This window comes from Trachurus trachurus (genome assembly GCF_905171665.1).
Source record: "Trachurus trachurus genome assembly, chromosome: 12".
Classification (NCBI taxonomy): domain Eukaryota; kingdom Metazoa; phylum Chordata; class Actinopteri; order Carangiformes; family Carangidae; genus Trachurus; species Trachurus trachurus.
Window position 1 is genome coordinate 9,303,441 of NC_139908.1, and position 14,732 is coordinate 9,318,172.

The 14,732-nt window shown below is 43.1% G+C and overlaps 1 protein-coding gene across 2 annotated transcripts in view; it reads right to left on the reverse strand.

Moving 5' to 3' along the window:
- Positions 1–11,352: 11,352 nt before the first annotated feature.
- The window catches only part of fibcd1b (fibrinogen C domain containing 1b), a 102,806-nt gene continuing 99,426 nt past the window's right edge, over positions 11,353–14,732 (reverse strand). For both annotated transcript variants that reach the window (XM_083982977.1, XM_083982976.1), the window contains exon 8: positions 11,353–12,213. In XM_083982977.1, coding sequence (XP_083839103.1) covers positions 11,948–12,213 — 266 coding nt within the window. In that variant the 3' untranslated portion in view covers positions 11,353–11,947. The remainder of the gene's footprint in view (positions 12,214–14,732) is intronic.

Genomic DNA, 14,732 nt, shown 5'->3' on the forward strand with positions numbered 1-14,732 from the left:
CGCTTTCTAACCACTGAAAAGAAGAAATGCTGAATGTTTTGAACGATTCGAAGGTCTGAATTCCACACCAAACATTTTTCAAGTGCTGCTTCAATACTGTCAAGAAATAAATTCCAGGCAGCGAGAGTTAGAGAGGAAAATTTCAGGGGTTATGTTTTCATGAATCTGATTTAAAAAGAAAGATGTCAGTCAGTGTGAGGCGGAATAAAACAGCCAGAATCGCTGTTGCCTCAGTATTTCCTCACCCATTCTTCCCTTGGATTATTATACTAATCAAGGTGCTGACATGTCAAGAGCTTGCACCATTCACAGTGCTTTACAGTACAAGCTCTAGTAAAATGTGTGTGGTTTCACCCTGACATTTCCAGTTTGATATGACACCCCTGCAGAGCCAGAGAGAGGGATAACCATTTTCTTAAAAAAAAAAGGAAAAAAAAGGTTCCTGTACTAAAACTCTCCATGGGATAATAAGCTCAAAAGCACCAACTGTGATATGATTAAACTGTGCCTATCTGTGCTGCAGCTCTCACCAGGAGAATGTAGCTAGTTCATTGTTTATTTATGCTATTGTGGCAATCTGAGAAAATGGTTTGATAAAAAGATTAAAATCTAGTTCAGATATTGCCAACAAAAACTGATGAATCCCACTTTTTTAGTATTGGTGACATGGACCAGAAACGACACTTACTGTACAGTAGAAGAGTGGTCTGTGTGGCTTCAAGTGCGATGAACTGTAATTCCATTTACAGATGCAATATTTAAAGAAACTACTTACAAGGGAAAGTCTAGCGGACTCATGGACATGTATAAGCCTAAGTCTATGTTTTACCCGTTACATGTGAGTTTGATTTGCTGTCCACTGTAACAAGAAGTTACTTTTAGAAGGAGGGACCTGTTTTTAATCATTGAGTAGCTAGCTACTAAAAACACATGGTATTATGGTGGACAGTTTTTGTCAAATGAAAATACAGTGTATTTTAAGTAAACACTTGGATAGCGCACGGTGAGTCCAAGTGGGCGGGGCTTGAGGCTGAGAGTGACATCACAAAGTTACAGAAGTCCTGACAGCATGTTTAAGACACAGTTTTTGAATAATGGCTGTGTGCACGTTGATACTACCACAGTATTTATATAGTACATATGCCATTATGCATGTCTGCATGCCAGTGCTGCTAAGTGTCACCTGCCATCGTGAGCTGTCATTATGCCAGCACTATGTCAAATTTTATTTTACTTTAATGCATTACTTAATTGTTGCCCCTTTTTCGGTTGCCTTTAGCACCTGGCCAGGGACAGCGATGAAAATTAGCCTAAATGGCTAACTCTGACTCACTTACAGTTTCTTTTAAATACTGTTGATTAGTGTTGCATTGTTCCTGTTAAATAAACCAATAAATAAATATATAAACAGAGGGACATAACTGATGACGTAGCGCAATCTCATTGTACCATGAAAACCCTGAGAACAACAGACCAGTCACTTTGACAAAAGGGGTATTATGTATCTCTCTGAGCTTGAATGTGGACGGTGCAACAATCTGAAGTTGGAAACAACTTCTTGCGTCTGTGGATACAATGTGAAAACTTTATCTGGAAGATAAGATGTAAAAAGTTGAGCTTGTTGTGTGTTTCCGTTGTTCTCAGAGGAACAGAGCAAACTCATCCACATACAGTGAGAATGCTTTATGGAAGGACAAGAAAAGTACAAAAGGTGTTGTGCATGGATCGATACTCAGAAAGAGATCGAGAATGAGAATTAGAAACGAGTACACTGCAGTGCTTACTCAATATTTTCACAGATAAAGTCACAGGTAAAAATCTGCACATTCATTATATTTTTGCATTGAAACTGTTGCACTTTGTGGTTTGCTTAAATTCAAGGCGATTGAAGTTAAGATTTCACTAGTAAAAATAAACTTAAACCAGATAAAATAAATCTCAACCCTCGCTGAGATTGCAGCATAGTCTGCTTCTCTGCATATGCTCTGAATGTGCCAGTTTCATCCAAATGTCACAAAATGCACTTTTTTTCTCTCCTGTTTGTAGCTGGCATGTCAGGTTAACTACAGTGATGGACTCTTGCAACTATGTTTTACTTGCATGTGTTGACAGCAAAGAGGAGAAATGGGAGGCCTGTGCAGTTGTGGGGAAAGAAAATATATTGCAGCAAAGAGTCCCTAATGCAGTTAGTAATGTAAGATATGTGCAGCACATACTGCTAGAGAAAACCTTGACATTAAAGTAAAGGAAAAACAGGCACTATCTCCACTGGAACACAACTGAACCACTGCCGGCAGAGCTGTCAGTGACTTGATGGAGACCTTGATGCAAGTTGAAATGGGTTATTTCATGCACAGAGGACAGCGTGATGAAATCAACTAATTAAATTAAAGTCACCATAAAGGTTACATTAAAGAACAAAGAAAAAGAAACAAATTGAAAATACTATAAAACTTCCCCATGGCTCAGACTGCAGGAAAAGCAGAAAGCTTTCAGGTCAACACTCTCTCTGTGAGCGTTTTATGCTATCATTTGTCATTTGTCAAACAAATAAAAAATCAGCATGGTCCTGTTCCTTCTGCAAGGTCTTCTAAAAGTGCCAAGAGAGCCACGGAGGGGTCATTACTCATTGTGTTGTGTTGGAAGTTCACTTACTTAACTGATCACACATGAAGAAAATAAGCAGAGCTGGTGTAATTATGGGTTTGCGTTCTGCAGTAGAGATGTAACTGCATCCCACTGTGAGAAAAATAAAAGCATGAATTAACTTGACAGTGTTAAAGCAATCACATTCCTAATTTTACAACTTAAAGGGATAGTTCAACATTTTGGTAAATTGGTCCATTGCCATAATCCCTATAGTCATAGCAGTAGGTTCGTTACCTATAGCAGAGAGCTATTTTTAGAACGGCGGAGCAGAGCCGTGAGCTGCTCAGAGCTACAGTACGCTACGGAGGCTCATGGGATTTCTGGGTTCCCCTGATCAAACTCATCAAATACACAATCCAACAACTCCAAAACGCTCTGGTGGACAAGTTGTGACCTGCACATTCACCACGCTATGAGATAATAATGGAACGTTACGAGACAGAGTTGTTTTCTAGGTAAATTCATGCAAAACCGCTGATGCGCGTTCCCTTCAGGGGCAGTTTTTCTGCAAGCAGCCTCTGCATTTACCTCTAAAACAACTCCAACTGCTTCTACTGCTGCTATGACTATAGGGATTATGGCAATGGGTTAATGGCTAACCCAATTTGCCAAAATGTTGAACTATCCCTTTAAAACAGTCTAATTTTGCATACAGAATAACCTCTGTGCTCTTTCTGATAATCTGCACAGACCTACTGCACAGCATGAGGACAAGCACACAGGTACAGCATAGTCACGAAAACGCTGTTGTGTTGCATGTGTGCACTGTGTCATGTGACTGGCCCCCATTTGGCCCCGGGTAAGCCACATGAAGAGACTTGGAGAATCGTGTGAAGAGAATAATGCAAATGAAAAATATAAGATAGGCTGCAGCCATGCAGCCACGCGACACTAATGGTCAGTTGCAGGTGCAGTTTGGGAAAATGATGACAAGCGTGGCAGAGCGCCCGGCGTGCTCACACTGCAGTCGTCCAAACTCAAGGCTGTGATTTGTTTGGTCTTCAGTATTTTTCCTGTGTGACCACAGAAGATTTGATTCGGCTCAGAGGATACTGCCGACCACGCTGTCACTGTCACTGTGTTTGTTTTTTCTATTTCTCTTTGGTCCGTGCGAGGCGTCACCATAGATACACACTCACCAACTTCTGACCCGCAGTGTTTTTCATGGAAGTGCTCACTTCCGTATGAACCGTAAACAACTTGAATATAAATCAAATATTAAACACAAAAGCCCCTTAATGTGTGTTTTTTATTTTATGTTTTTAAAAACTTGCTTCACAATGGCTGTGCCACTTTCAGACAGCAGGATCATCCTTTCAGTGGTGAATAAAATGAAATGTATTTACTTTATTATACACCGACTGTGACTAAAGACGACACAAAGCACCATGTATTTAACTCAGTCAGAAACACACCAGTTAAGAGATAAAAATGTTTCACAGCAACAAATGGCAACACGGCTCCATTTGACATTCATGCCTTTGCAGTAAGCTGCCCCCTGCCTTCCCAGCGAGCATGCTGAAGATATAACCTCGCTGTAATGCAAATCCCCCCACGGTTGTTCACGGAGTGAAGCAAGCACACCAACAGAGCTGTGTTATCAGTGTCAGAGCTACTGTATGGACTATATCAGATAAAGCGCAGGGGAGGTGGAAGAAGTTAAGCTTTCACTTGCAGCAAAATCATGTTGCGGCCGTTTTATATGTGCATACAACAAGAATCAGCGTATACAGCAAGTCAACTCAACTGGCCTGCTGTGTTATTATGACAATGGGTGGAGATTGGTGTGTGTAGCAATTAGCTGATAGATTTAGCAAAGCATGACGCATGTGTCCTGCCTGAACAAATACAATGAATGCTCCCTTTCAGTCAGGTGTTCATGTGTTTGGTTGGTTTTCATGGCTGTGATTAATCTGTATGCTTACCCTGCTGGCATGCTGAAGAGAGGACACAGGGAAGGAATGCTAATACCCCCCCACAACCACAACTATGTGGTAAAGGTGGAGTAGAGGATTCTCAGGTGTTTCTAGCTTGCTTACAACCAAATACAATAGAGAGAGAGATGCACATGTAGCATCTCTGCATAGCATGATGCCTTTATTTAATTAGCGTCCTCCTCACACATTGACAATGTGTCCAATGCTCAGTGTGGTTTCCCTTTTTTTTTTTTTCTTCCAGTTTGTCCCTGTGCAGTTCTCTGCAAACGTGATACAACAATTAAAGCTGAAAGGGAGCAACAATGGTTCAGTTAACCCTGTTCACATTAATCCTTTCAGCGGGACAGGAGACAGATGTAAACCTGAACTGGACACAGAGCCGCAGCCTCCTGCTGGAGGAAGTCAGGAAACAACACAACAACATGAGAAATTGCACAAAATGGTTCCCCAGTGCTGCTGCATCATGCTTCCTTTGTGGATCTGTGTATTAGTTGGGATCATGTCTAAAACAACTTGACACTTCTCCACAAATAAACAGTTTTGTGCTGCCAACTCTGCTCTTTGAAGGGACTGAGTGGCACAGCCGGCGTCACACACAGCGTCGACACCAGACTTGAATGACTCGTGCATCTAGTGGCTCCACAGAGATAGGAGTTCAGTCGCTGACATCATTCTTCTCCTTTTGAACTGAAATGAATTGAAGAGCTAGATCACACGGCTTCAATCCCTCTTTGACGTTTCTCTGTCAACACTTCCTATCATGACTCACACTCCTTCAAGGCAATTAATGGATGCACCGCACTGGCCTGAGCCTCGACCTCGCTCGGCCGCGTAAAAAAAAAATTCGATCAGTGACAGGTTGCATTATGTTGCAGGATTTCAAAACATGGAGGGATTGTAGGGAGGATGTTCAACATCAGGAATTATTTGTGTTACCCTGTTTTGCTCTGTACGGCGCTGACATATTATCAGCCAGCTCCGAGAAGAACTCACCTCATAGCAGGATTTTCCGGTAGCGGACAGACAGAACTGTATTTCATATAAAATAAGATGAAACTGTTGATCCGTGTGTGGGTCGGTGGAGTTGCAACAAGTAATATGTTTCAAGAGAGGAGGCTAAAGAAAACCGAATCTAACACTACAACCCAAATATGAAACGCAATAGAAATAGTAAACAGAAAGGCAACGAGGCAATAGAATCAGTCAAGTAATACTCAAAGTCTAAGAAGCTGTGCAATCACAGAATACATATCACACATACCAGCACATAGCCGGCAGTCTTTGTGCTGTGGATGTGAGTATGTGAAAGGAATTGACTAATACTGCAGAACAAACAGTGAAAAGTGATGCTGTTTATGCTGCTGATGCTTTGGAGAAATGTTATAGGAAATCTGATTTTATTAAAAGAAAAAAGCTCTGGGACAAAAATGTGAAGAAATTGCTGGGTATACTGTTTATCTATACAACATTGTAAACCTCATTGATGTTCTTTTTAAAAGGTCTACAGTACAGCTTTAATGGCTGCAATCATGGGGTGTGAATGCATTTGGCTGCTGAACCAATCACTGCTGTAATTAATATCGACTCTTTGTTCGATTTCACATTTTTTGGCTGCCTGATATTCATTTGGAATTTTTTTTGCACAAAATAAAGAAAGACCTCTATCGTGGTCTCTAAGAATCCTTGATTGTAATTGACTGGTATCTTCCTGTACAACAAACAGGTTTATTGGCCATTATGAATGAATGAAGGTATTAAAGCTGCACTAATCCTATTTACACATTCAACTCTTTGTCAGTAATGTGGGAGTGGCTGCTTGTAGTGAAGAATCCAGTGAGAATTACATGCAGCTCTGCAGATCTGCTCAGCTGTTTTAGGGCCTTTCAGCTCAATGTTTCATTTAACTGTTTCAGTTCAGTCCCACTGCTCAGCAGCCTTGTTTTCTGCAGGAGCAGGCGGCTGTTAGCAGCAAAAAAAAAAAGGTCTAAAGACCTCACTGTATGCGACCTGCCAAAGTGAGCAATGAGCCTGATATTTGCCCTAAAGACTTGGTGAAGATCAAGCCAGGGTTTAAATGTGAATGAATGCTGCGCTTACATTTGAAGGCAGAAGCAAGCCTGCAAACAAACACTGTGCTACTCTCTGCTGTGAGCGTAATTGAGCGACAGTTTGCTCACACACTCACCACCACACTAACTAATTCATAATTAGCTCTGTAGTGTTTACAGGTACACATTTTAATCTGATCCTCTCATCGTGATGTGGAACAAGTGACATCCTCGGATATGAGATCAGCTTTTTACTGTGGCGATGAAACAAAAGTTTTTAAAGTGGGCCAGGTGAGTTAAGCCCAAAGTGAACTTGTCTAACCTGTTTATCTTGGAGCTGGCACAATCATTCATTCTCCTAATGGCTTATTTGGATAGATCAATAAGCAAATGACAAAAAAAAACACAGCTTCTACAAGTAGTGCATCACATTACTCCCTCCACTGACCTCGTTTGTGAAGTATTCACCTAAATATGCTCTTACCCACACTTTAAACACGTACAAGCCACTTTTTAAGCACAAATAACTCTTGAAACTCAATAGACTCTCTAGTGGTACCTTGGATTGTCCTGAAAAGTGGACCAAAAAAAAAAAACCCCACAAAAAACTCCACCCATGTTGCTACTTATCAGTGCAGCCAAGGCCACTTAGCTATGAAAATTAAGATAGAGCTTGATTTTAAAGGAAGCTAATTAAAAGCTATTTAATTACCTCTGATATCTCCACTTGCCCTATCGTTATTATCTCCATTCAAATATTTGACTAATTTCTATGCAGGCAGTGATGCTGCATAATCTTGTTCTTGGTGATGACAGCTGAGCACAGGTAGATAATGCAAAATGAGCTGTCATTTAGGTTTCATTGGGTTCAGTGGAATATCAATAGTGATGGGAACGCTGTTTATAGGAAGACACGTAATGGTTTTTAATCTTTGAGCTCCATAAACAGAATTCAATTTACCTCAGTTGTAGAAGAGTTAGAGATGTTATCTTCAAATGAAGCCGAAGCGTAAAGCATTTACACATTTCTGGGTGTGTGTGGTTTACTCTTCACACCAAACTGCTTTCTTCTGTTGTAACTTTATTGGACTTGATGTTCCAAAAACATTAACAGGGTTTTCGTTTGTCAGATAAAAGACTAAACTAAATGTTCACTGCTTGCTTGGTTTGATCAAATCAGCGGTTTTTGATTAAAAACAAATTCACAACTGCATTGCAATAAAGCATGCATGGATGCACACAGAGAGGGAAGTGCAGAACACACACACACACACACACACACACACACACACACACATCCACACACACGCTCACACTTCAGGGTGTTCCCCATTTATAAAATGTGAATGTTTATTAAATGTTGACAAGAACATTAAAACACATTATCAAGATTCAGCAAAAACAATCTATAGTACTTCACCAAAAAAAAAAATTAAAAGGAGAAATAAAAAGGAGAACAGAGTTAGTTCTGCGCTGGGACTGGAGGAATGGCTGGACTGAGGGTTGGGAGGGAGAGGAGGACGGAGGAGACGAGGAGACGGGGGGAGTTGTTTGGAGGGAGGTTAGGAGGGCAGGGACCGGGGAGTGGGGGCAAAAAAGCAGAGCAATAAAGAGGCTGAGAGAGTGGCGCTGAGTGGAGAGGAGGGAGGGAGGGAGGCAGGAGGATTTAGGAGTGTGTGTGTACTGTGGAGTGAGGGGGAATTGGCAGCAGAGGCTAAGGCAATTAAGGAGGTACACAGTAAGAAAGATAGAAGGTTTGGGGACTGGGGAGGGGGTCGATCAGGAGGGTGCTGATGCACTGTAATGAGCGAATGATTAGAGCCTCTGATTTCACTCTTTTATCATGTCTTCCGTTGGAGACTTTAGCAAAAAAAAAAAAAGCTGCAGCAGAGAGCGCGGCCGGGAAGGCATTCAGTCGAAAAAACACACAAACACACACACAGAGGGGAGGGGGAAGGGGGGTATGGCAAATAATACTTGTCTCTACATTTAAATAACAAAGGGCAACATAGCATTAACATATACAAAGAGCACAATGTGTCAAGGTGAATTAAAAGTTTGGGAGTTTGGGAGTGTTTTTTCTGGAGCAGGGGAAGAGGAGGAAGAAGAGGAGGAGGAGGAAGAGGAGGAGGGGTTTAGGGGGGACGAGCGCAGTTCAACACAGTACCAGAAGTCGGTGTCCACTCTAATGGGGGTTCACAATCACAATAAGTAATAGTTCATTTATAATTATGTAAATCTCTCTGTTATCAACACAAATAGCAGGAAGGGGGTAGGAGGAGGGAGAGAGAAGGGGGGAGAGGAAGAGGAGGAGGAGGGAGGGAGGGGAGGCAAGTTGTACATAAGCATCACATGACTTCAAAAGTTTTTCCACAGAGAGACGCACTTCAGCCTCCCGCTCTCTCATCTGGCTCATGCACATGGGCATGTACAAACCAAAGCATGTGCATATATGTGTACACACACACACAGAGACACTGTCGACGCACACACATGTGCACACACATACATACATACATTCACGCACACGCAAAAGCACTCCTGTTAGTACAGAGAGACACACACAGTCACACACACATTTGCACACATCCTCACACACACACACGCACATTCCAGTTCCTTCACCTTCACGTTTTCCCCCCACATTATAATTTTCTTTATATATCCTCTGACATTATCCGTATACGTTTACATCACATGTCTTCTGTGCCACAATAACATCAGTATCGGTATCAGCATCTTGCAACAGGTGTCTGTGCTTTCATGTTGAACAGTGGCGGCGGCACCGAGACTGAGTCCACCAGGACTTGTACAGCTGTGCATCGTTCAGAGAACACGCACATGTTCTGTTGTTGTGCGGAGGGAGAGATCCCACCGTCCGTCCGTCCGTCCGAGCGATGACATGACAGGAAAACCTCACAGCTCCAGTTCCAGTGTCCGAGGTTTTCACTACAAAGTTTTATTTCTCACTGCTACACTGTCAGTCGGAGGCGACACACTGAGAACCACTGAGAAGATCCACATAATGTCCAGCAAAATGAGCCGAGAGCATCCGGAACAGACCTCTCCCATGTTTGTGCCTTTGTATATTTGTGCTGCAGGTTTGAACGGGCGTGTGCTTGAGGGGATAATCACATCACATTCCTCCCTTTTTTTTTTTTGTATCATTCACATTCGACTCAGCTCAGGAGCCGCTCCCACCTGTCGCTCAGGTAAAGAGGAAGGGGATAGAAGTTCTGTAAATACATCTCATTTCATTTTGTTTGTTTTGTTTTTAGTTTTTTTTTTTTTTTTTTCTCACCGGTGGATTGAGTCAAGTCCATGTGCTTCAGTTCTCTTTGTGTTTTAGCATAGTAAGAAAACAGATTCACATGCTCTAAAAGTCATACACACTGTACAATAAAATCTACAGATATCTTTAAAGCTTTTAGTACATCCAAAGAAACTCGGTGAAACTGCAAAAAAGTCGATTCGCCGATTTTGAAAAGAAAAATAAAGAAAGAGAAAGAGAGAGACAGAAAAATCTGAATTGCACTATTTTTCCGCCCACGTGTTTTTTTTCTTTCTTCATAATATTTTTTTTTCTTTTTCTTTCAAACTCTTTTTTTTTTGTTTGCTTTAGGCAATTTTGTTTCTGCCATCACACATTGTAGGAGTTCCTACTGAAAAGAAAAACGACAGTGTCAAATCTTATTTTACAGAAACGTAACTCTGTTTGCATGACAAGTGAAACTGTGTCACGCAAAAAACAAATCCCACAACAATCACCTGGAAAGGAGAAAAGAAAAAAAACAAACAAACCAAACCAAACCAAAAAAAAAAAAAAAACAGAGCACAAATCATAGAGGAGTGGGGATGAAGGAGGAGGAGGAGGAGGAGGAGGAGGGAGGTCGTTGGCAAAAATATACCACAGGTCCAAGAAAAATGTTGTGATCTGGTGGCCCACTCTCATTCCTGTGACACTGTTCACACGTTGGAGGCTTCATTATTTCATTGTAACGACTGGGATGGCGAGAGCGGAGGTATATCTGCCAGTCATGCTTCACCTTTAGTCAGTCTGATAAACATTGTAGTCAATTGAGACGCTCTGCTGAACTCATGACAGGAAATTGATCGTATTTGAGGGCCTTTGTCTGTCTGTCTTTCTCCGTCCTACACTCACACACGCATACACATACACATACACATGCACGTCGAACACACACGCATACACGCACGCGCGCAAAAAAAGTGCTGGGTTACCATCTGTGAGTGCTGCATCAGTTGGCCAGTAGTCAGCTGGCAGGCAGATCAGACAAAGTGCCCAATATGCTCCCTAATGGCCCAAGTCAGATGAATGAGATCCTGCGTTGTCGCTTTCTTTTTCTTCATTTCTCTTTCTCATCTGCACCACTTCCTCCTCCTCCTCCTTCTCCTCTTTCATTCATTCTTTCCAACTCCCACTTCTTCCTCTCGATTGCTTTAACCCCTTGTCAGATTGTTTCCTCGTTCCCTCCGTCTCCCTCTCATTAACCGAGGCCACACACACACACACACGCACGCACACACATACTTCTTGTCATGACCCCTTCTGCCTCTTATTCACAGGGACATAAATGTGACATAGAGCAGTTGCACCACTGTGCCCGGTCCCTTCACACTGCTGAAACTCTAAACTCTCCACTGCAGAGGAAAGGAAGGAAGGGAGGGAGGGAGGAGGGGGGAAGAAGAGAAAAAAAGGACAATTTGTATTTCATGCTCATATTTTGTGAAGGGGTTTGTCATTTTTGGAGCGACTCCCCTTCCTCCATTCACAGATTACATAGCGACGACGGGCAGTGAAACGGGACTCCAGTCTAAGTGCCATGTCAGCGCAGATGGGAGGTCAGAGTTACATGACAGGAGGAAATCACTGGTGTGTGGTTCTGCAGGGCGATGCTCCGACCACCGCGTCAGACTGAGTAAAGCCAGTGCAGTGGACTGTGCATGGGCTCAGGGCGCTCATAACTGTATAGTATGCTTGTTTTCCTTTGTGCACTGAGTGATCCAAAATAAGGGCATCACCAACGCATTATCTTTTTAAAGAAAAGGGAGCAGGGGAGGGATTATGGCAGCCAGCGTGACTATTAGCTGAGTGATGAGAGCAAGAAGGAAGAGAGACATCAGGAGGGAAACAGCAGAGTCAACTAAACTCAAAGAGGTATGTTTTAGTGAATAAACAATATCAAGACATGTAATTCTGCCTAGCTGTCTGGTTTGTAATGTTTCAAAAAATTTTCTTCTTTTTTTTTCTTTCATTCTTTCTTTCTTTCCTTTCTTTCTCTTTCGTCAGTTTCATTTATTATCCGGGTCGCGGGTGGGTCGTATCTTCATCTCCGAGAACTTGAGCGAGTACTGCCAGCCCGTCCAGGAGGACCACTCGATGCCGTCGGCGTAGGAGGTGTGCTGACCGCGCAGGTACTGGCCGTTAAGGTTGGAGGTGTGGCAGTTGCGGTACCACCAGGCACCGTGGTAGAAGGAGGCGCAGTTGTTCTCCGAGTGGTCGTTGTCCCGGTCTTTGGTGGTGAACTTCATCCCGTTGTGCTTCAGCAGAGAGTCGCCTAGGGGCGGGAAAAGATGTGCAACAAAATGTTATTGCCTCAGTCAGTACACATATAAAAAGTATAAGACGTACAAGTTGTTATAGACAAGTTCAGCTCGGACACTGAGGGGGGAAAAGATTTTGTTTTTAAAGGGATAGTTCAACATTTTGGCAAATTGGCCCATTGCCATAATCCCTATAGTTTTAGGAGTAATCCAGCAGCTCCAAAATGCTCTGCTGGACATGTTGTGACCTGCACATTCACCACACTATGAGATAATAACGGAACATTACGAGACAGAGTTGTTTTAGAGGCAAATGCAGAAACTGCTTGCTGAAAAACGGCCCCCTCGGGAACATGCATCACTGGTTTTGCATGAATTTACCTTGAAAACAACTCTGTCTCGTAACGTTCTGTTATTATCTCATAGCGTGGTGAATGTGCACGTCACAACTTGTCCACCAGAGCGTTTTGGAGTTGTTGGATTGTATATTTGATGAGTTTGATGAGGGAAACCAAGAAATCCCATTAGCCTCTGTAGCGTAGCTCTGAGCAGCTCACAACTCTGCTCCACCATTCTAAAAATAGCTTGCACCGACAATTAAAGGTCTCCTAAAACTATAGGGATTATGCCAATTGGCCAATTTGCCAAAAATGTTGAACTATCCCTTTAAGCAACTGCCTCTGAATCCTCTCCAACATCCTCTCGGATCTGATACCGGAAACCAGTAATTAGACGTATCCACAAGTGATTAACGTCAAAATGGCATAAGACTTTTTAATTAATCATTTCTCTAAACAGAGGGAGATAATAGAATAAAAATAAATCTCCACAGTTCTCTGGAGTACTGTGTCTCATTAGCTAAAGCAGGAGGTCAGACGGATTTGTAGCCAATTTATCAAAAGGTTCAGTGTTGACCTTTTTATCTCCCCCGCTTTTTAATAACACCCACCCTGATGATTTCATCCGGTTGTCTGTCAGGGAACAGACAGAAATGTCCCACGAGGAGAGAAAAGACATATTTAACAGACTATCACCATATGTTGATTTTATTCCTGCACCTTTTTAGGTGTTTCTGCAAATAGCACAGATATGAAGTGACTATAATAGTCAATGAGGATGGCGGTGATGATAATTGGGGGGGTGGTGATTCTTTCCTGGAAACTGTGATTGTGGATATGACAGTGATGTAAGAGCACTGCAGGAATGCGGCACAGGCAAGTTGCATCACCCAGGTGCCCTTAATCATGGTCTGCATGGTGATGCTGATCTGCACAATCAAACAGCAGAGCTGAAAAGAGCTGCTCACTATACACAGATTTCTCTCTGGCAAATTCCCTGCATCGATAAATGCTTTGCAAGCTCCTACTCTTGGAGGCTCACAAATAAAATGAAAGCCGCATCCTTCAGACGCTGCGGTGGACCCAAAGTTTTCAGCAAATGGATGTTCAGAGAGCTCGTAATGTTCAATAAACTCCCCATACCTCCCCGCTTCCCTCTCTGTCCGCTCCTTTCTTTTTAAAGCAGGCTTCACACTGCGACCAGAAGTGAATAGAAGGATAAAGCTGAGAGCAGAATGAAAGACCGCTCACCAGCCATCAGGTGATGGCTAACAGCTCGTCGGGGCATCAAACAGCCCTTAATTGCCCAGGATGTGGCCGCCCAGCTCCTTACCCTCTCGCTCTGTCCCGCTCTGCTCTCCATTTGCCATTACCATGGTAACCAGTCAGCGTGAAAAATAATCTGACAGGCATGTCTGATATTCATGTTGCATGCTGCTCGACATTAGGTGAAAAGACACGGGGAGCGAGAGGGGAAAAAAAGGAAGAGAAAGAAACAGCTCAGTGGCGTCAACAATGGGATGATGTCCAGAGGATGTAGGAAGGAGGTAAGTGGAGGAAGAGGGGGAGGAAGAGGAGGAGGAGGAGGAGGAGGAGGGGAGAGGGGGGATGAAATGCTTAAAAGCTGGAGGCATGGGATGTCACCTTGGTGGCCGGGGGCTGGCAGATGCCCATTAAGATCCAGCTGCTCCCGGCTCAAATGAGCACCTGTCAGCTGATCGGGGAGCAGCCACAGCAGAGCAAAGTAAAGTAGTACTAATAACAATAATAACAGTAGGACAGCCTGGAGGGAAGCTGAGGTGAGGACACGAGCATCCGGACAGACAGGCGTCCGAGTAGCTTTAATTTGACCGGATTCAAATGTCTAACAAGCAGACGAGTTCAAGGTCAGGCTGAGCCGAGGACAGACCCAGCCGGAGGTTTATTCCTGGACAACAGAAGAAAAAAAAAGACACACGACACATTTTTTCCTTCCTATACATTACTCTTAGATACCTCTCTCCTATTTATTTACCTCTTCCCCTCTCCTGTTCTCTCACACCTGTCCCCTTCATTCCTCCACCCTAGTTTCCTCCAGCCCTCCCTCCTCTCCTCTTCCTCCTCTCCCCTCATCTCTTCAGCTCCATCTCTCATATCTGTCCCCATTCTCTCCGTGTTCTCCGAGCAGAGCTCCCCAAAGGTTCTTTAAATTGCTT